A 21,831-nucleotide genomic window follows, 5' to 3' on the forward strand; every position below is an offset into this window, starting at 1 on the left:
GCCCAGTGGTTCTCATCTGCTGTCAAATTCTTTATTTATGGATCGTGGACCCTCTTTTATTTTGTAAACGACATTTGTTGGTCTTGGCTCTGTAGCATTGGTTTTCTAGAGGCTCCTTTTTGTCCCTCGTACACAACCTCTGAGGAAGCCATGGAGATTATTCAAATTATTATTCAATTATTCAAATTATTATTCAATTATTCAAATTATAGACTGTTAATGGGGTGAAAAGTGACTTTTAGAACTTGCTGCTCATGTAAGAGCTGTAATGTAACTTCCTGTTCTCAGTGGTACACTATCTGTGTCTGCAGATCCTCTGACCCCTCTCACTGGGTAGTAGTTGCTGGGGACCATGACAGGATGTTGAATGAGTCGACAGAGCAGGTATGGTACAGATCAGTTATTGGTATGTTTACCGGCTGTTTTGTCTGCAACGCTCCAACTGCATGGCAGGGATAGTGCAGCAAAGTGTTTAATTTTTGCATTTTTTTCTCCAGATTAGGACTGTCAGAACCATTGTGGTTCATGAAAAGTTTGACCCAGTGTCTTATGATTATGACATTGCCCTGATCTGGTTGGAGGAGCCGCTGGAGTTCAGTGACTTTGTGCGGCCAGTCTGTCTGCCAAGCAGTAACGAATCTCTCGCCCCATCCTCTGTGTGTGTGGTCACTGGTTGGGGGAATACACAAGAAGGTAACTCGCTCTTACACTTACCACAATATGGGGATTCTGTTAAACATAGGCTACATGAAATCACTTTCCACCAGATCTATCTGTGTAAAATTCCCACACACAGATTGGTATATGACAGAACCCCGATGAGTTGAGGGTGTTTAGAGTAGGGTGCAGATGTGGAAAGGCGGTATTGTTGATTTTAGAGAGCGTTCGAGATGGCGAAAGACGTAAATGGAATTATAAGGAAGTGAAGAGAAATACAGCACTGTTAAGCCTCGGGCTTTATTTTATTGTTTATGCACCAGTTATTAACATGAATATTTTGATTCTTGGGTTATGTCCTGTCCTGCTCTTACTCTAGTTGGAGAACTTGCCATCCGCCTGCAGCAGTTAATGGTTCCTATTCTTGATGGCAAGGTCTGCGACAGTTTCTATTACTCCACTCACCCGAAGGGGATCACAGATCACATGCTCTGTGCAGGATTTCCATCGACTCATGGAAAAGATTCGTGTCAGGTCAGTATACCAGCACAGCTCCCAGTGTTAACCTGAAAATTAGTTTTTTTTTAAAATCTAATGGAACCTGGAGCCTCTTGACTTAATACACTGGTTTTGTGTGTGTGTGTGTGTGCGCGTGCGCGCTTGGTACTCATATGTATGTGTACTCACAGGTGGGGAATGTTGATGTTCATGCAACAGTGACCAGATATGTAGCACTTCTACATGTTTTATGTATGGAAGGAGTGTGTGTATTTTCTAATGCATGTATGTAGAGTGCGCACATGGGACATATGAAGGCAGTTATGCTTCAGCTTCCACCATTTTGTTTGTTTTTCAGGGTGATTCAGGGGGTCCGCTGGTGTGTCCTAATGAGAAGAAACACTTCATTCTTCATGGCATTGTGAGTTGGGGGGTGGGCTGTGCGAGAGCCAAGAAGCCTGGTGTGTATACACGGGTCCAAGTGTTCCTGAGCTGGATAAAAAGCACACAAGCAGGTGCGTTCAGGAGAATCGGAGTGAAATAGCGAGGACAGCAGCCGGGTGGAGGCCATGTTATAAGTGCAGCACAACCAGCAAAATATATGGGTTCCGCGAAAAGGGCAAGAACTTGCCCATGTAACTATTTGGCTATTTTTTCTCTCTAACGTAACCGTACAAGATGCCGAGGTGTGTGTGTTGTGGATTTTTCCCACTTTAATGTGTGCATCAACACAATCCACACAATAATAGGTAGTTAGCTAAGTTGCCGATCCGTTCTCCTGTAATAGACTGGTGAAGATTCGGCTCGGGGGTTCACTAAATGGCTGTCAGTGCAGCAGAAGAGGACCAAAGAAGCAAAATTCTGTTGGGAAGATCATGTGACCAGGCAGTCACTAGATACAATTGGTGCACTGCTAGAGAGAGAGGGCAGGGCTCAAACAGGTGTGCCAGAGCCTGTTTTAGAAGAGGAAGTGACTTTGTAAATGGTTGCTATAGAAACAAAAAATGCCTTTACATTATAATACATTAAAAATTTAATTTGCAGGCTTTTTTTTTTAATGCTATAAGTGTTTTCTCATAGTACAGAACTGATTGATTTATTTAAAAAAAAAAAAAAAAAAAACCACATACTGTAGGATATTGCTTGGTCTGCAGCTTTAATACAGTATGTTTAAAAGCTGTACAAATCTGGACCCATGACGCAATCTCAAACACCACTGGATATTTACAATGCTGTTTAGTTAAGAGCTCATATCCTGTTCACATTGCCTAGATTAGGTGTGTGTGTGGGGATAGTTGCTCTGCTTGCTTGTATCTTCTGATCATGTTCTCTTTCCACAGTGGTTGAAAGCACAAGGGACATTGAGCACAGCAGTGTAACTGTGAAGCAGCCGGTCCTTGGGGATGAGATCACTGCTGTTCATGGTACGGGAGCCTCTATATGAGTGGGAATGAGGAATACTAATCATTACATGTATGAACCTGGCTTTGTCTGAGGGCAGCAGGGAAAGGATGGCAAAAGTGTCTGTAGATTCATAGTGTAAACCCTGTTTATTTTACCTCACACTATATATAGCCTGTCACTGAGGTGGGAGCCTGAGTCCTTTGGGCTACTGTTTTATTCTTATGGTGTGTGTAGTACACAACACCACTGTAATAAATTGTAACCAGATTTATGTATTCATATAGCTATAACTTGTGGCATTAGATTTCTCAAAAGAATCAGTACTGCGCAACAGATTTATAACTTTTATCTCTGTCCGGCCTCCCAATCATGGGGGGGTACTGGCCTGTAGATCCTGGTGTGCTAGCACAATCGGTGGAGCTCATAACTGTGTGTGTGTGTGTGTGTGTGTGTGTGTTTTGCAGGCCTGGTGCTTCACAAAGATCAAACTGTAATGGCAATATAACTGCAGTATATATCCCTTGTGGGTTAGCTCAGGGGTGCACAAACTATTGGAGTTGCGCCCCATCCCTACTTGGTCCCTCCCCGGTGCTCGCGCCCCCCTTACCTCATTTTGCAACATCATGTGACATCATGCCATTGACCATGCGTCGTCATTTGACGCCGCGTTGCAATGGCGACAGGTTATGACATTACATGGTCCCGCGGTGTCATTAGACGCTACGTTGCCATGGCGACACGTCACACCAGGCATCTGAATCCAGGTAAGTGAAGTTGCAGAGGCCTCACGCGATTCCCCCCCCCCCCGGCATTTAATTTAAAAGCCTTGAGGAAGAGCGCGGGACCTCTGCAACCACCCGCGCCCCCCTCCCCCCAGTAAAATCTCGTGCCCCCAGTTTGCGCACCCCTTGGTTACCTCACTCACTCCCTTCACCAGCTTTCCTGCTGGCTTCTCCCAGTCCCGTCCTATATAAGGCATACCAGTTCAAGTGGTGTGTCCTGTTTAGCATGACACCTAAAGGGGCAATGTCCTGTGCTGCTTGCGGGCACAGTGGGTTACATCAGAATATTTCGCTAACGTCCTGGAGTAAACTTCACTCCTCGGCACTGCAATGGGTTATGAGGCTCTGTAATGGGGAGGTCCATGTGTAAGAACATATATAATTAGTATAGGCAGATGGCGCTGTTGCACTAGCTTTGACTGCCTCCCTGAGTTTTCAGGCTTACTGGTTCACCTCGTGAGAGTTGCATGAGATCCTGCTCACGTCACTGCCGGTTTACAGACGGCATCAATCGGGGGTGTTGAGCCACCCTGATACTGACCACAGCAGACGCCAGCATTTTGCTTCACATATTACACAAGAACTCCATTGGTTCCATTTGCGCCGTATTTTATCTATATTTGTATAAAATTGTTGTGTATTTACCCTAGCTTAATTAGTGTGCAGCTGATACTCCTATGATGGTGGATGCTGATAGGCCAATAAACGGCCAATCAATGGAGATTGTGAGGTATTTAGACGTGTGTTATTTAGTGCAGGAATATTCCCTGAAGTGGCATTGCGCCACGAAACGCGTTGGATTTTCCTGTACTAAAGTATCATTCTTGAGGCTGATCGTGGCACCACCGAGGCGGGGTTTTTATAGTGTATTTTGCTATACCATTTCCCCTTTGAACTACGGCAATTTGAGCGCTGTTCAGCGTCACGGCGTTGAGATCAGAGACCTGCTGCTCATGCACACTGTGCCGAGACTACTCAGCTCGTGACCCGGTGTATGCTGTTACCAAACACGTCGATCCCGGTGACGTCATCTCCTAAGGCCCGCTCTGGAGGCTGCTGTTTTCATCGGCAAGGCTGCCAAATAGGAGAATGAGAAAGAAGGGGGATCCGTGCACATGTAACCGAGAGACTATGTACTTACACTGAATGAGGTAGAGACTACCCGCATGAGGGACCGGTTCCTTACCTTTTTGGAGACTAAGAGGTATCCGCACACCTGAAGTGTATTCCATCGTTCCAGAAGCCAGAGGTTGCAATACTGGGAACGTGGAGTACATGAACCTACCAAATCCTGTTGCAGTGATTGGTAACTCGTGTCTAGATACACAAAATGCTTGTTTTTAATTCTTTGATGTACGCAGATTTATTACCCTATAAATGTATTGACACATTTTTAACAAACGTCACTATTGCGTTGTGCGCTGTTTTTTTTCTTGTGTTTTTTTTTAATATATATAATTAGTGCTTTCTTTCACAGGGTGTTTGTCTGAGGTGCAGTTAAATGGGTCAGTTGGTTCCTTTGCGTCACCAGGTTACCCGTCTGGATATCCTGGGGGCCTTAACTGCTCCTGGGTGATTCATGTCTCTACCTCCAGTATGATCAAAATAACCATTGAGCAGCTGTCGATAGAGGAATCTGAAGACTGCGCCAATGAGTCTCTGTCTGTCTATCAGGAGGACACCAACGGCAGACTGTTGCTGGGTGAGTGTTTCATGAGCTGTTCTTTGAGCTGAAAGTGTGTGTGTGTGTGTGTGTGTGTGTGTGTGTGTATATAGCCGATCCACCTGAGCTGCCAGGATGGACTCTTCACACAAGGTGATTTTACTTACGGCAGCACAATGCCTCTAATTTGCCCGGAAGACTGCCTTGCATCTTCCTTTATCACCTCTGTGGCTTATTCTCTGAGACAGGACACCTTGTTATCTGGCAAATTATAGTATGTTGGAGTACTTGTACGGAGCATGTACCATGCCTATGAATTGATTTAGAGCTGGGATGTTTTATTACTGCTTCAGGAGAAACCAGGTTTAATTTGGAGACCTGAAGAGACGTCCACATTGGCACTATTTTTGATATTGCTAATGGTTCTGTTAAACCGTATCTAACATTTTTATTATTTTTATCTCCAGTGAAGAACTGGAAATTTCAGTCTCGCCACTCTGGAAAGGTTCAGCAGGTGGATCTTAACTGAGGGATTCTCTCTCAAACGGTCACTATTGTGATGTGCAGATTGAGCATGCCCTAGTTTGTTGCAGTGCGTATGCTTGTTCTTGCAGGTAGGAGATGTGGATTCCTGTCCTCTCCAGTGATCTATATCAGTGGTGGACCAGTGATCAAGGTGCTCTTCCACTCCAGTGGGCCAGGCTCCTACGGGAAACGTGGATTTGTGCTGTTGTACAGAATATATGGAGGACAAGGTATGTTTTTCAGCAGCCAGCATTCCGTCTCTTCCTTTGTATGACATGGTGTTGGACTCAGTATCCATGACGCGCTGAAAACAGTTTGTCCTAAAGGAATCGCCAAATTATCTGAATTCTTCACTACCCAAAACATTCTTGGGTTACTTGCCCTTTAATTAATTTGTTTTTAATATTGTACTTTAACAGAAAATTAGGAACTTCCTAAAACACCAGAGCTAAGAAAGGAACCTGACACTTGTATGACTGTAATAAGGGATGCCACTGGGTGGTGTATGAGACTTTTAATAAGTAGCAAGATAACAGGTGTTGTACAGTGCTCAGGACTTTGGAATAAAATCATGAAACCTCAGTAATCTGTCATTGTGAACCACTTAACAAATTCTATGCTATTGAGGGTCAAATCTTCAGGAATAATGGGTGTATTTTTCAATATTAGAATGTGAAATATGCTCTAACTTGCACTATGGTAATCAACTTGCAGTGCTAATGGTTTGTAGCAAAAAAATGGTTCAAACTGCATTCTTTCAATCTTCTTTTTCAGTTCCCATTTTTAGGTCATTAACGGGGGACTCCAGCCGCACCAAATCTGGACCCCTGGAGCGCTGCAATGATGTGATTCTGACACGTGAAGGAATCATTACGTCTCCTGGTTATCCGGAGGACTACCCCGATAACCTCAGGTGATGACCTGGAGCTCAGATACCATGGTAATCTGTGTGGTGTCTGATTAAAAGGCATCCTTCCCTACTTTACTGAGATTCCAAGGACAAAAACGATGAACATCCTGTTCCAAATTAATACTGCCCGAGTGACCATCCCTACTGTGTAAAATGAGAAGCTACCCAGACTCCAAATAGAGGGCGTACAATTGTAACATCTTTGTGATAATCCTGGTAGTGGTCTAATTACATTACAAAGGGAACTCTCTCCCTAGCCTACGGATACCTCAAGGACTTCACCATATGTGCATGTTTTGCCTGTCCTTGTGGTCTGATCTTTCTTGCGACCCTTTCTATTTCTGGTTTTGTGGAGAACTACATTTCCCAGTTTAACAAAGTACATGATCAGTCTGGTGATATTTGGTACTGCCATCATTAAGCTTCACATCTCTGTTTTGGTACTGCCATCATTAAGCTTCACATCTCTGTTTTGGTACTGCCATCATTAAGCTTCACATCTCTGTTTTGGTACTGCCATCATTAAGCTTCACATCTCTGTTTTGGTACTGCCATCATTAAGCTTCACATCTCTGCTCCAACACTTCTCATGGTGAATATTTAACAATACAAAGCGAGTCTCTAGAGTTTTTGGTTCTGTCTTGTAGCTGCCAGTGGAGGATCATCGCTCCGCTACGATCCATAGTACACCTGGATTTGCAGGACTTCAAGACAGAGGGGAACACCTCTGGTTGCCAGGACAAGCTTCTGGTTTATGACGGGGTTGGAGAAAGCAAAACTTTACTGGGTGAGAACATGAATCATGAGGTGATAAACTTAAGTCTTTCTGAGGTTGGAATGTGATGTGTTTCAATCCCAAAGCTGTCAATTGTTAATCAGCCGGAATTGTCTGGATCCTTGCCAGTTCTGCTTTAATGTCAGAACTAGCTGCTTTTAAGGTGCAACAATGTAAGTTTGGCCTGTTATTATTTTCCTCTACAGATACACATAGTTTTTGTCTTTTATAAACAAATTGTCTAAAACCATCTTTACACTTTTTTGATCATTTCCTTTTTGTGGCTTTTGGTAAACAGTTCATTTTTTTTTTTTTTTTTGGTTCTAGATATTGAACCTGAAATTTAATTTTGATTTGAGCAATACTTTGCCATGAGCTTTTTAACCAACTTCCTCATATAATAAATATTCTAGGGATGTTGAATATTAGCCTATACTCGCTGTGTAATATGTTGCTGTCCACTTGGGAGTGATCGGTCATATGTTTGTCCCACTTGAACTGCTGGAAAAGTATGTCTTGCAGAACTTCCCTTTACTTTAGCTCATCGACATTAATCACAGAACTGTGAAATCCTCCAGAAGTTTTCTGTACCCAACAAATATGGATGCAAGTGCATGAATTTGAAATAGACATCTCTAAGAGATGCAGACTTATGACTAGCTACGCCCAAGTTAAGCATTCTTATTTAGGAATTTAATACAGCTTTGATGAGCAGAAGGTATAGCATAATCAGGACCAGAACTGCTACTAGGTCTCTTTAATGCAGATTCTATCCTTCGCCTTCAATATTAGACTGGAAGTTGAAAAGTCCATGAATCATCCTGATTTTTGTAAAACTCTAGAATTTTAAATTTGGCACGTTAGGCTACCTGACACCATGTTTATTCTTTGCACCCTGGTTGACACATGGCTCTGCTTATGACAGGTACCTTCTGTGGAGAGATGCATTCTTACTCTATGAAGTCAGATGGCCCTGAGATGACTTTGGTATTTATAACCAATTCCAACGTGACCATGAGGGGATTTACCCTGAGATATTCCTTCCGGGAGATCCAGCCTAACACCTGTGAGTTATACAGTACAAAGGGTCACCATATTGGATGGATGGAGGGGTTTTGCAGACACCATGAACCAATCTGCAGATGCCACATTTTTATATTGACTCCTCATTAAGGGAAAGCGAGATAAGTCAAAGTTGGGGGACTGAACCTGTGTTTTCTGAGATGAAGACTCCTGAATGGTTAAGGGATCTCCCATTTTATAGGTTATATTCAACGTTTTGAGGTGGTTCAAGGGTGCTAGTTATTTAAGGCAATGCATATTTTCCCCACATGGTGAGGCAATAGAGGACAGAGCGAGGAACAGAGTTGCTGGACAGTGGGGTCCTGAGCCTTGGGTAGACATAGACCACTGTGGGATATAGGCAGAAAAGAGAAGGGGGGAGGGGCAGTTCCTAGATCGTGTTTTCCCAGAAGCTACTGACCGTTCAGTACGGTTTTCTTTTAGCACATAATAGAATTCCATCCCAGACCGGTATTTACACTACTTTTATAACCTTAGACACATCCTATAAAATGCCTCCTGTGTGTATTATTGTTATTATTTTTTTGTTTTATTAGGGCCACCAGCAACAGCAGGCAAGGCGCCTTATGTAGGTAAGACTCATTTCTTACAAAGTAATATTAAAATCTCAAGAACTTGCCACACAATTGAAAGAAAAAGGGACATTATACAGAATGATTTATATCACGGTCTACCCCCAACCAAGTCTCCCACCTTGTCTCCTCCCTTATTCCTTAATAATCGTTCCCTTTCCACCACAATGTTTCTACTTTTACCCACCTCCTCAACCTTGCTCTCCTCACTGCCTCATATCCTTGAACGTTTAAGCATGCCTTTGTCACACCCATCTTGAAGAAGCCCTCTCTTGACCCAACCTACCCTTCTAACTACCGCCTAATCTCTCTTCTCCAATGTGCTTCCACAATACTTGAACATCTTTATAACGGCATGATACACTTTCTTTCCTCTAACTCCCTCATTGATAACCTGCAATCTGAATTCTGCCCCAACTGTTTCGAAGACCGCTCTAACTAAGATTGGCAATGATTTCCTCAAGGCAAAATCACATGGGCTGTTTTCCTTTCTAATCTTATCAGACCTCTGCTTCCCGTGATATGGTTGACTACCCTGTCTTGCTCCTTACTCTCCATTCCATTGGCCTTTGTGACACTGTCTTCGCCTGGTTCACTTTGTATCCATCGAACTATTCATTCAATGTTTCTTTTGCAGGCACTTCCTCTTCTTCACTCCCACTCAATATTGTGCGAACCTGTTCCTAGAATTTCACCAAACTGGTCCTTAATTCTTTCGGATAGGCTGATATTCACTTTTCAGGGTCGCAATTATTGCTCGCGCGATTCTACAGATGATTATTGCCCAAATCACAATTCTCGTTGATGGCGTGCAATTCATTGTGACCTCAAAATACTTATTGCCCGGTCGCAATAATCGTCTAGATTCGGCTCGCCCCTCACGGTATGAAAAAGTCTGAAACGATAATTTGAAATTCCAGCAGCCAATGGGGAGTATTTAATTTGTCACGTGGATCACAGACACAGTCCAGCTGACCACGTGATGGGAAATAAACATGTCGTTTGCTCATCCTTTATGGATGAATGCTCATTTTACCTGTGAATTCCTGTTTTTAATAGTTTAGAAATGTACATATTTCAGTCCCAAAAATGAAGTGACAGCTTTTATTAGATTTAAGAAAAAAAAAGGAGATCTTCAATTTGGAATGAAGATCCTGGTGAACATCTAAGGCTGTGTCCAGGGTTGCAGCAGCCGTGCGGAGGCGCGCTGAGGGAAAGCGGGTGCTTTCCCTGGCCTTGGTTAGCGCGCCATCCGGGGGCATGTTGGGAGGGCGGGCCAGTGACGTCATGGAGCTGGTTCGCCCTCATTGGGCACACCGCTCCCGTGAGTGCTTGAAACTACATTTTTTTCTAAGACCTAAGCTTCCGCACGCTTGCGGAAGCGTGCGCGAGCCCCTGCTAAAGCCGCTCTCATTGCGGCTGCAGGGGCTCACTGGTAAGCGTAAGCGCGCCTCAGCACAGGTCAGCACATAAGCGCTGACCATGCCTGAGGCCTAACACCAAGAGATGATGAAATATCCGCTTCCAATACAAGAGATGAAGATCGAGCAGATGCTCTTCCTGATTGCTGGAATATGAAGCAGATCGAGGAATTTCAGAAAAAATATGATGGTTTGGCTGTTCGCAACAAGAAACTGGGTTCTGATCACTGTGCAAAATGTTATTCCATAAACAGACTTCTGATGAAACCGGGGTTCCGGTGAAACGCGTAGAGGGTGGAAGGACGCTGTGCAGGATGCTGCTCACAGCGCTACTGGTTCTCCAATTCAACATCCGGGCATCCAAACCAGGAAGTGCGGGAACCAACCAATCACAGATGCGAGAGCTGAAGATATGAGCGAGGTGAACGCTGAGGGTCTCGGATGGCGACGACTATCTCTTGTCATACGCCTGTTATATTGTGACACATGTCCTAACACGTTGCAGACGCATAACGATACGATATTGACACTGATTCTTTGACATGCTTAAAAGGGCTAAGAGTATGCGAGTACACATTCTATAGGCTACTGAAAGCCTGACCTGTCCTAATTGAGAGACATATTGCACTATTTTGTGTTTGTTTGTATTCTGTTATTCACATGTTTGCGCTCCCCATGATTTGGACTTCAACATGCCATAAGCCTGAAAGGAATTCATGTATCGAAGGAATGGAAAAGCTGCAGTATTGATGCATCAGGAAAAAATAAAGTCGTCCAGCAAGCTTCTCTCGGAAAAAAATGAATGAACACTTTATCAAAGGCGCACGGTATGTGTGTGGCGCAACGGAAAGGTCGTACTGATGATGTAATTACCAAATGCATAGATGAAATTAACCAAAAATATATCGGCTCTACATGTAAAATCTGCAATACAGTTTACAGCATAGTAAAAAGAAATGGGCCATTTTCTGACACGGAAGATGAGATCGAACTGCTTGGATATGGGAGTGGGACTCCATTCTTGGCAAACTTCTGTAAAAATAGTTGATCACGTTGCAAGAGAAAGTAAAAAAAACTTATTTACTAAAATCGACTTTAAAAAAAAAAAAAAAAAAAATTGTCATCATTGATAAAGCTTCAACCATATCTAATAAACCAGTGATCATAATTTTTGTAAAAGTTGAAGATTCTCATCTATCGCCTTCAATTTTCCTCAATTTTTGATTGAGTTGGAAGCACAGCATGCTGAGACAATACACATTTTTACAAGTTTGTGTGATAATTGATTTGATATTGGATATTTGAGAAATAATTTGGTTGCATTTTTGTTCTGATGGTGCTAGTGTAATGCTTGGTTGCAAATCAGGGTTGAGCACCAGACTTACAACTGGTTTTCCAGGCATCATCATTTGGCATTGTTTAAATCACTGTGTGCAACTTGACTTAGATGATTCTATCACTGAAATATAACAGGTGAATCACTTCAAAATGTTCATAGATAAAATCTACACGATTTTCCACCAATCAAACAAAAATCAAATGGAACTTCTCAATTTCTGAAGAATTTGGAAGATTGGTAGAGTTTGGGGACCAAGATGGGCTGTTTGCAGCTTAAGATCAACACTTTCTGTATGGTGTGCTTATCCAGCTTTATACATATATTTTTCTCCACATAAACAATTTTTGGGAATGGTTTCCCGTCTTCGCAACAGATTCTTCATACACGATTTAGCATTAATGATGGATATATTGCAAGAACTTTCCTTACCTCCTTCCTCTTCAAAACAGAAATTTAAAATTTAGCAAGAGCTGAAAAATTAATAAAAAGATCCATTAGGGCATTTTAAATGCTCAAAGAAAGCCGTGGAAACTTTTGAAAAGAAAGTTGATCCTACCATAAATTATGACGCTTTAAAATACAGGCATACCCCACTTTAAGTACACTCACTTTAAGTACACTCGCGAGTAAGTACATATCGCCCAATAGGCAAACGGCAGCTCACGCATGCGCCTGTCATCACGTCCTGAACAGCAATACTCGCTTCCTACCTGTAACGAAACTGTGCGTAAGCGGGGAGACTATAGAGCCTGTTACAAATGCGTTATTTACATCAGTTATGCACGTATATGACGATTGCCGTACAGTACATGCATGATAAGTTTGGAAAGGTAGTGCTTCACTTTAAGTACATTTTCGCTTTACATACATGCTCCGGTCCCATTGCGTACGTTAATGCGGGGTATGCCTGTATGTTGATTTTGTTGAGAATCAAAAATGTCAGTTTTCCTCGTCAAACAACTAGAAGCAGTTGTCAATAATATGAAAGCCAGGTTGATGTACAGTGATCACATCAAATCAGGATATAAAGAACAAAATAGTGATGGTAAAATTCTTAAAATAGTAAACACGCTAGAGCCAGATTGTTGGACTATTGATGAAGTTGTTGTCCCTTGGAAAGCCGCCGAAGAAAAACTGTGTGAATTCAACAAACTTTTTCATCATGAAATCAACATCAATGATTTCCGTGACCCATGTGGAAAACGTTCTACAAAATCGACACAACCATGAGATTCCAAGTACTGTACAATGGGTAAAAAATATTATCACTACCGTTGCTGTCGGTTCTGCGGAGGCAGAAAGAGGGTTTTCTACAATGAATAATATATATTCAGATAAAAGAAGCTGCCTGAAAGTTCAGAATGTTGCACATTTGATGACCATTAATATGATTGGCCTCCTGGGACCCCGCTCCTTCAGTTCAAACGTGGCTGAAAATTAACCACACAGCCAGTGAAACATGGACAAAATAAACAGTGTGATAATAATCGAGTGGCGATTTGGAAATATTTTAAGGAAGATAAATAATTTCAATAAAATATTTTTGGTTTTTATTTTTCACTACGAAAGGGTGATAAGGTGAGAGAGAACCGGTTGCTAAAATTTCTGAATCCCACCAATTCCAGCCACTACCATCTCTAAAACATTGCAACAATGTACCCTTTCCTGACCATGTAATTCATCAACGCTCTAATTCATGCATTTTATACTACTGTAACCTGCTCCCACTCTTCTGACTGTCTCTCCCTCCAGTCGATCTTAAATGCCAGGCTCCTCTATCTCATCACTTTTTCTACATCTGCTGGTTTACCTTGGAAATATCGACACTGGCTCCCCATTCGGAGCACAATCCAATTAAATGTTCTGGTTCTCGCCTACAAAGTTCTGACACAGCCCCTCTATACATTTCCACTGTAATCCCCAAGTACTCTCTACATACTGTACACTCTCCACTTGGCTCATGACCTACAACTCTCAACCTCTCATTCCTGCCTTCAAGACTTAAAAAGGGCTTCACCGCAACTGCAGAACTCTTTAGTCCTCACCATCAATCTCGCCTAGGATTCACACTTCCCTTAAAAAAAACCCTCTTTAAAAGAGGTATCCGTTGCACTCGCCTGACAAGTTTACAGTTAATACAATGCTGCATGACTTTGTATCTCCACCTATCTTTGTCAGCTCCCATTTATTTTAGATTGTAAGCTTCCCGGAACAGGGACTGAATCCATTGTTCTATTACGGTTTGGATCGTACTGTATGTATTTTAGGTTTTTATTTTGGTCATCACTCATGTTGTACTGCACTGCAGAATATGTTGGCACCATATAAATAAAAGATAAAATATTCAGAAGTAGGGCTGCAGAATATGGAACATGCACAAAAACCGCATACACCAGTAAATTCTGTGTATTCTTCTACTGGTGTCCAGCTTTATATAGTGGACTGTCGTTCTAGCATGAGTCGTCTTCTTATTATTCACTTATTCCTGCCATTTTTCTAGCATGTCCCATCCTGGACCTTCTCGCAGCTGGATCAGCGGAGATTAAATCCCCCCGCTATCCTCGCACATACCCAAACAGACAGGACTGTCAGTGGATTATCTATTCCACCGCGGGGAAAAGGCTGCAGCTTCTTGTGAGAGACCTGTCCATAGAGGATTCAGCAAACTGCACATGGGACTCTCTGAATGTTCACGATGGTTCCAATAATGGCTCACACTTGTTAGGTAGGTTTTAATTTATACCGGTTTCCTAATTTGTACTTAAACTGCCCATCTCATGATGTGATGCTACAGTATGTCAGTGAAATTCTATGCCATTTCACCGCGGCCAAGTGACCACCAGCGTTTGGCTGCCGACAGACCCTCCGCCACTGTTTTACTGGTTAGGATACGGGTTTAATTTTAAGGAGTTTTAGTGACCGGCGTTGACAGGTCCCAGCGGTGGGGTGAGTTGTGGCAAAGCATCGGCAGTCATTTGGTCACATTTTCTAGACCGTCCTATGGAAAGTCTGGTATGATAACTACGGCTGTGACTTTCAGACTGCAGCGACAAATGCCCTTCCGTCACTTACATCGGTCACATGCATGCATTATTTTGATTTGTTCTTATTAAATCAGTAACGTTGCATTTGTGTTCATTGAAGTGCAGGTATTTCATATTGATTGCTTTGTTACAAATGGCATGAGAATGTTAAGTGTTTTTTGTGAAAAAGCCAAGTGAGGCTTTTTGCTGAAAAATAACTATTTGGCCGAGCAGCTGTTGTAGGATACCTGATGCATGCTAAAACTTATAGATCACACCTAGTTCAGATGCATAGTAAAGTACAGGTACAGTTGGTCTCTGCCTAAAGAGTTTGCAATCTACTTTATACAACACGAGGCTTATGAAGACCAAGCTGGCCAAATACGCATGGTACATTAACTACAGTTCTGCTCCCTTGTGTAAAATAACCCCTGCTTTGCATTTGTTTTTCAGCTAGTCTGTGTGGTCAGAAGACTGGTCTCGTCCTGCAGTCTAGTGGCAGTTTCCTAACTCTGCACTTCCACACTGATAAATCGGTGGGGGACCGAGGATTTAGAATTCAGTATGGTGATTTAGCAGAACTTTCTGTTAAAGCACGGAGGATGTGGGGGAGTCCTAGAAATGGTGAGCGGGAGCTCTAGAAGCAGAAGTAAGGAATGTCTTGTATTGTCTATTATTGGAATTTTTTTTCAATATTTTAAAGATATCTGCAAACGGTTGGTATTGGGAATTAATTATACTGCATATATCTTGTTGAATAAGCCCAACCGCATAGGGAGATTTAGTTTCGGATCTTGTTTCTTGCTTTTGCAGTGGTGGCGTCTTTGCCCGCAAGAGATCTGAGGTCTTTTCTCCATATTTTGCAGAGCAGTGCGGGAACATGGCTGTAGACCCCATTGTGATGGGAAAGTCCCACATTGATGCGAAAGTGATCACAGATCAAGAAGGGAATCCTCGAGTGGTGGGAGGATATCCAGCTCCTTTAAAGTCCTGGCCCTGGATCGTCAGCCTTCAGACCAAGAAAAAGAAGCATTTCTGTGGAGGGACCATCATCCATAGGAAGTGGATACTGAGTGCAGCACACTGTGATTTCAGGTGAAATTCTCTTCAGATGGAACAGGTTTCAGTACTAAATTAACCTGAATTTCTCTTGTGTCTCCCCGTGACCGTGCATCACCATAGGGCCATAAGCCAATCACAGATGCAGGTAGGACACCGTACAGCTGACTTAAATAGTTGTGCTTAAAGGTGACTTTGATGTGCTTATTCCTCCAGTTGTTTGTGTTCTACCAGAAGGAGGAAGACACCCTAGGTGTTGCATATTTTTCTCCTTGGGGTGTCTGTAGGCCGCCTGTGGTGTCCAGCAGTAGCAGACTAAACCATGGGCCACTTGTTGCTACTCTGCCTCTACCCCGGCACCAAGACTCACTCTTATGGCTGCATTCTGCTGCCATGGGAGTGAATGGGGAAGGAGATGATTTTCGGCTAATAGCCTCACCATCCTTGGGCCCAGTAGTAAAGGTTTTTTTTTTTTGTCACTTTTAATATGGGCTCCCATCTGCACTTCAGCCGGGCAGCAGATCCAGACATGAACGGGGGTGTTTGTTTCCCCCCTCCTCTCTTACATCTACTTGCCACATAACCAATAGAAGGATGAACGGGACATTCAATCCTTCCCTACTCGGGAAGAGACCGATCTCGTGCCTGGCAGCGTAATGTCTAAGCAAAAAAACTCTAGGTTGGCGAGCTCGCACACTAAAACGTTTTCTTCTGCAAGTGTTCAAACTGTGAATGTGAGGAGTGTTCAGTTTTAGCAGTGAAAACAATATATACACTTATAGTGACCGTGATAATAATCGAACAACTTATTAACATGATGCGTGAATAAAAACAAAAATTGGCCCTTTATCCGGCCAATCTTTTCAATACAAGGTAGTGAATTTTTAGTGAAAATATATCAAAAGTGAAATAGAACCCATAAAGGGTATATAAAATGGCCCCCACTCTACCTTGGATAAGAAACCGTTTCATAAGGTATAGGTAGTCTAACAAGAAAAAGGGAACAGAGGATGGGACTAGTCACAGGGGAGAAAAAAATCATAAAGAACACAGTAGGGTAATATCGTCTGGACTGGTAGAGCACAGACTCAGAAGTAACTTTCAAAGGTTATACTCGCATACTAGTGAATAATAACGGGCATATCACAATCAGTGGCAAGGCTGTATATACTGCTGTGCAGGCATGGGTAATCTCGGGAGATAAAGGAGAAGGCACACCATAGGGCAGATGGTAAAAACGAAAAATCTTTATAGCAATATAAAAAGGTTCTACAGAATACTGATGCAGTGTCCGTTATTAGAACCCTTCACGCGTCATGTACATTGGAATCCCGATTTGAAACCGCGGGATGAATTCCAGCCTTCCCGCACTAAAATGCGAGCGCGGCGAGAGCAGAAAAAAGAATTTTAGTGTTCTGGCTTTTAAAAACATGAAAGTGACACAGCACAGTACTGTACACATTACAATTCATCCATTTTATTGCAAACAAAGAAACAGAATCCATGAAATTCAAACAAAACATCCGTGATAAGCGCGGGTGCCCGGGGCGATTGGCCGCGTTCATGCTGCGTGGGGAACAGCAGAGAACTCGAAATCGGCGCCGAGATGTGTTCGAATAACGGCCGCTGCATCAGTACGCACTTACAAGAAGTCCACTCTTTCAGGCATAAAACAGAAATAAAGGCAGTGTTGTGAGTAGCGGTCTCACCGCTACCGTGGCGCTAGTGTCTGCTGCGATTGGCCGTCGGATGGTGTTGCAGCCGCCCGGAAACTGCGACGGTTCACTTGCAGTGCCTTCTCCAATACGATGCTCGGGATTCCGAGCCTCTCCATTCTCAGCATTGTATTGGAGAAGGCACTACAAGTGAGCCGTCATAGTTTCCGAGCGGCCGCAATGGAAGCAACACCATCCAAAGGCCAATCACAGCAGACTGGTTCAACGCAGCAAGATAAAGTGTTACAAATATCACAACATAGATCAACTAAAACCGATACAGTAGTGAGGAATCTTTTGAATAAAACACACTGCACAAGCTACAACATCGGTCAAAATGGTCACACTGTTATATGTTACAGATGTAGTCTTTAATCGGGAGATTTGGTTAAAAATCTACCACCCTTGGTACATAATTGAGCTTAATATATTGGGGCTGTATTAGTACACACTACTTTTTTTTACTAGATCCCCCTCAAGCTATATGATTAGGTAAACGCATTGAGGATATGCAAATAATGCTACTTTTCTTTTACATCCGCATACAGGGGAGCAAATTCAAGTTAAACAATTCAATTGTTCCACAACTTTCTTGGTTTATATGCTGACCTGCCTTTGCTCCAATGTTTATATAGGTTGTACTACAAATCCATTGACACATCTGCCATTAAAAATGTGCACAAAATAATGAGAAGCATAACCTCATGGCTGTTCATTTTAAACTAGCGCGACATACTTCTATTACAATTGCACTTTAGAGCGATAGATCTGATTCCTAAATCTACCGGAGAGATGGGGTACAGAAAGGAAAAACGTATCCAGAGAGAAACTGCATGATCCGGGGACTTCTTTCCCCCCCTCCCCCCCTGAGTTTCACATCCTGGCAGTACTTGTGCTTTATATACAGTATGTTCATGTTTTATTCACATAGGTTAGTATACTGTATAACCGGTATACATTGTTTGGGATGACCGTTACCTGGAAGACAGGTGCTCTGGATTTCTGCTTTGTAACAGCCCTTAAGACTGAAAATTTTTTCATTTTTGTTTTTACGGTTTTTGTTTTGAGAATTAATGTAACACTTTTATTTACACGCCCACTATGCTTTGCTTCTCGGCTGTTTGGGACATTTCTATACAGAATGAGATATATAAAATTGATGGAAAGTCATGTGGATAGTCTACAGGTTCTCACAAAGTATATGGTATAAACCAAGGGTGCTCAATTCCAGTCCTCAAGCACCCCCCCCCTCCCCCAACAGGTCAGGGTTTCAAGATTTCCCAGCTTCAGCACAGGTGGCTCAATCCGAGGCTGTCTCTTTTCTGCCGGTTCATTTGATAAAAGTGAGTCATTCGGTGCTCAATGCCAGGGAGCCTTTGCTCGGATGGGTCAGTGCTGGGGAGCCTTTGCTCGGATGGGTCAGTGCTGGGGAGCCTTTGCTCGGATGGGTCAATGCCAGGGAGCCTTTGCTCGGATGGGTCAATGCTGGGGAGCCTTTGCTCGGATGGGTCAGTGCTGGGGAGCCTTTGCTCGGATGGGTCAATGCCGGGGAGCCTTTGCTCGGATGGGTCAGTGCCGGGGAGCCTTTGCTCGGATGGGTCAATGCCAGGGAGCCTTTGCTCGGATGGGTCAGTGCTGGGGAGCCTTTGCTCGGATGGGTCAATGCCGGGGAGCCTTTGCTCGGATGGGTCAGTGCCGGGGAGCCTTTGCTCGGATGGGTCAATGCCAGGGAGCCTTTGCTCGGATGGGTCAATGCTGGGGAGCCTTTGCTCGGATGGGTCAATGCTGGGGAGCCTTTGCTCGGATGGGTCAATGCTGGGGAGTCTTTGCTCGGATGGGTCAATGCCGGGGAGCCTTTGCTCGGATGGGTCAATGCCGGGGAGCCTTTGCTCGGATGGGTCAATGCTGGGGAGCCTTTGCTCGGATGGGTCAATGCTGGGGAGCCTTTGCTCGGATGGGTCAATGCTGGGGAGTCTTTGCTCGGATGGGTCAATGCCGGGGAGCCTTTGCTCGGATGGGTCAGTGCTGGGGAGCCTTTGCTCGGATGGGTCAGTGCTGGGGAGCCTTTGCTCGGATGGGTCAGTGCTGGGGAGCCTTTGCTCGGATGGGTCAGTGCTGGGGAGCCTTTGCTCGGATGGGTCAATGCCGGGGAGCCTTTGCTCGGATGGGTCAATGCCGGGGAGCCTTTGCTCGGATGGGTCAATGCCGGGGAGCCTTTGCTCGGATGGGTCAATGCCGGGGAGTCTTTGCTCGGATGGGTCAATGCTGGGGAGCCTTTGCTCGGATGGGTCAGTGCTGGGGAGCCTTTGCTCGGATGGGTCAATGCTGGGGAGTCTTTGCTCGGATGGGTCAATGCTGGGGAGCCTTTGCTCGGATGGGTCAATCTGAAGAGCTTAAATGTATTTGGAAAAAGGCCAAAAATGTGGATAATGGCCCTAAATCTGCTAACGCTGGACACTCCGATAAGTTTAAGCTTAGGATGGTTTGTTTCAAAGCAAAACAAATGTAATTCTGCTGTAAAGGAAAAGTATAAAAAAGAAACTCCCAGAAATCGCTGTAATATGCTTGGCCCTGGGCATTTATGTGCTTTGTAAGAGCATCCAGTGTCCATCTATAGTTGGAAATCTGTGTAAGGTGTGCATTCTTTAAACCTCTGCACATCAGAACATTTTACAGGTTTATAAATGGGGTTTATAAATGGTACATGGAATGGATGGTAGAATCTAGATATGGTCAGGAAGAGCCGTTTTCTGACCATACTATATTCGGTCTCCGGATCCAATCACTATGGCGTTGTCTAAGTTTCTTATGATTTTGTCTTCATCCTTCTGCCTAGGCTTGGGTCGGACAGAGTGTTTGTGGGACAGACGGATTTCTCACAGAGAGAGAGCGTTGAAGCCTTTGTGAAAAAATCCTACGTGCACAAACGATATCACCCGGAACATATTCCTCCCACGAACGATCTCGTCCTGCTGGAGCTGAAAACTCCTCTGACGCTGGGTATGAGATTTGCTGCATGGAACATGTGGACAGATTTCCATGCATGAGGAGGGTCTGACTTGTAGGAAATTTAGATTTAACAAAAAAAAAACAACATTATTATTATTTTTTTCAGGTGTTTCTGTTGCTGTCATCTGTTTGCCGAAGAAGGATGAGTATTTTAGAAATTCTAGTTGTATAGTTGCAGGATGGGGATTCACCAATCCACATAGTGAGTATCTGCATCTCTCAGCATTCTGCATGGTAAAAGGGCAGTTTCACATACTGTAGTATCATTTCCTTACCCTGAAAGTAATAACTTAACTTTACTGGTACTGTATGCTGTGAAAAAAGTGCATGTTTTTCCTGTTCCTCAGGCCTGCTGAATTCATGCAAATCAGATACAGTACTTCTATTTTTTTCTTTAATGCTGGCTAATCCAGTTCTGTGTCATGGTAACATCACCTGGTATTACAAATATTTGCAATTGTGATTTTACTGTAGTGCTGGTTGTTTTTTGGGTCATATCTCAACAGCACTCCAGTGAATTATGAAAATAAATAAAAAATATTGCAAGAATTTTGTGTACTGGGTGATCTTACCATGGCATATGGCACCGGATTACCATTTCTGGGAGGATGTGACCCCTTTCTAATGGCTTAAGATCCCCACCACATGTTCTGTAGACTTGCCTGATTGCAGGTTACCTTTGTGTGGTGGGCAAGCTTATCATCCTTTGGACAAAATATGTAACTAAAAGACCTAGTTAAATTAAATACTATTAAATATTTACAGGCTTTTATGGCGCATGGAATATGTATTAAGAGGATTGCAAAAATCACAATCTTGTTATTGATATGGATTTGCATTGATCTTGTGATGTATACTTTTAAGTAATGTCTTCATAATTACTTTGCAAGAAAGGAAAACATTTTTTGTCTGTAGATTTCAGAACTGACCAACCATTTTATTACCCCTCAAAAAATAAATAGATATCTACCAAATACCTACAAAGTATATGCAATAAAGATTGTAAAAACCCTTTTTAGTTTTTCATGGGAAGACCACGTTTAAAGATCTCCCTACATTTAAGAGATTAATCACAGCACTGCCATTACTGTTCTGTAGGTCGCTTGGAGGAAGTCTTGGCTACTTAAGAGAATCCTTTTGTCTTGTCTGAAACATGAACAAAACGTTTAGAACACAATTGGTGTTCCCAGCACTCCAAAAAATAAACAATGAAACGTAGTATACGTGGAAAATAGATCAAAGTGTATTGACAAGGCAATACATGTCACAATGCAACCTGCTACGATAAACAGACCAGGACTAAAATAAAATGCATACAGGCATCCCACATCTTCCTTCCAATTTTTCTCCAACAAGGATTATTTTCCCTTCCTCACCATGTCTGTGATATCGCATG

At 43.1% G+C, this 21,831-nt stretch overlaps 1 protein-coding gene across 1 annotated transcript in view; it reads left to right on the top strand.

The window, feature by feature from the left end:
- Positions 1-21,831, top strand: part of OVCH1 (ovochymase 1) — a 57,849-nt gene that overhangs the window by 34,477 nt on the left and 1,541 nt on the right. The window contains 16 exon segments of the mRNA XM_075599195.1: positions 312-384; positions 498-693; positions 1,037-1,191; positions 1,514-1,670; positions 2,496-2,579; positions 4,819-5,043; positions 5,619-5,759; positions 6,304-6,442; positions 7,087-7,226; positions 8,140-8,280; positions 8,834-8,869; positions 14,130-14,354; positions 15,106-15,276; positions 15,519-15,747; positions 20,263-20,426; positions 20,542-20,637. Coding sequence (XP_075455310.1) covers positions 312-384; positions 498-693; positions 1,037-1,191; positions 1,514-1,670; positions 2,496-2,579; positions 4,819-5,043; positions 5,619-5,759; positions 6,304-6,442; positions 7,087-7,226; positions 8,140-8,280; positions 8,834-8,869; positions 14,130-14,354; positions 15,106-15,276; positions 15,519-15,747; positions 20,263-20,426; positions 20,542-20,637 — 2,372 coding nt within the window.

This window comes from Ascaphus truei, chromosome 5, assembly GCF_040206685.1.
Source record: "Ascaphus truei isolate aAscTru1 chromosome 5, aAscTru1.hap1, whole genome shotgun sequence".
Classification (NCBI taxonomy): Eukaryota; Metazoa; Chordata; class Amphibia; order Anura; family Ascaphidae; genus Ascaphus; species Ascaphus truei.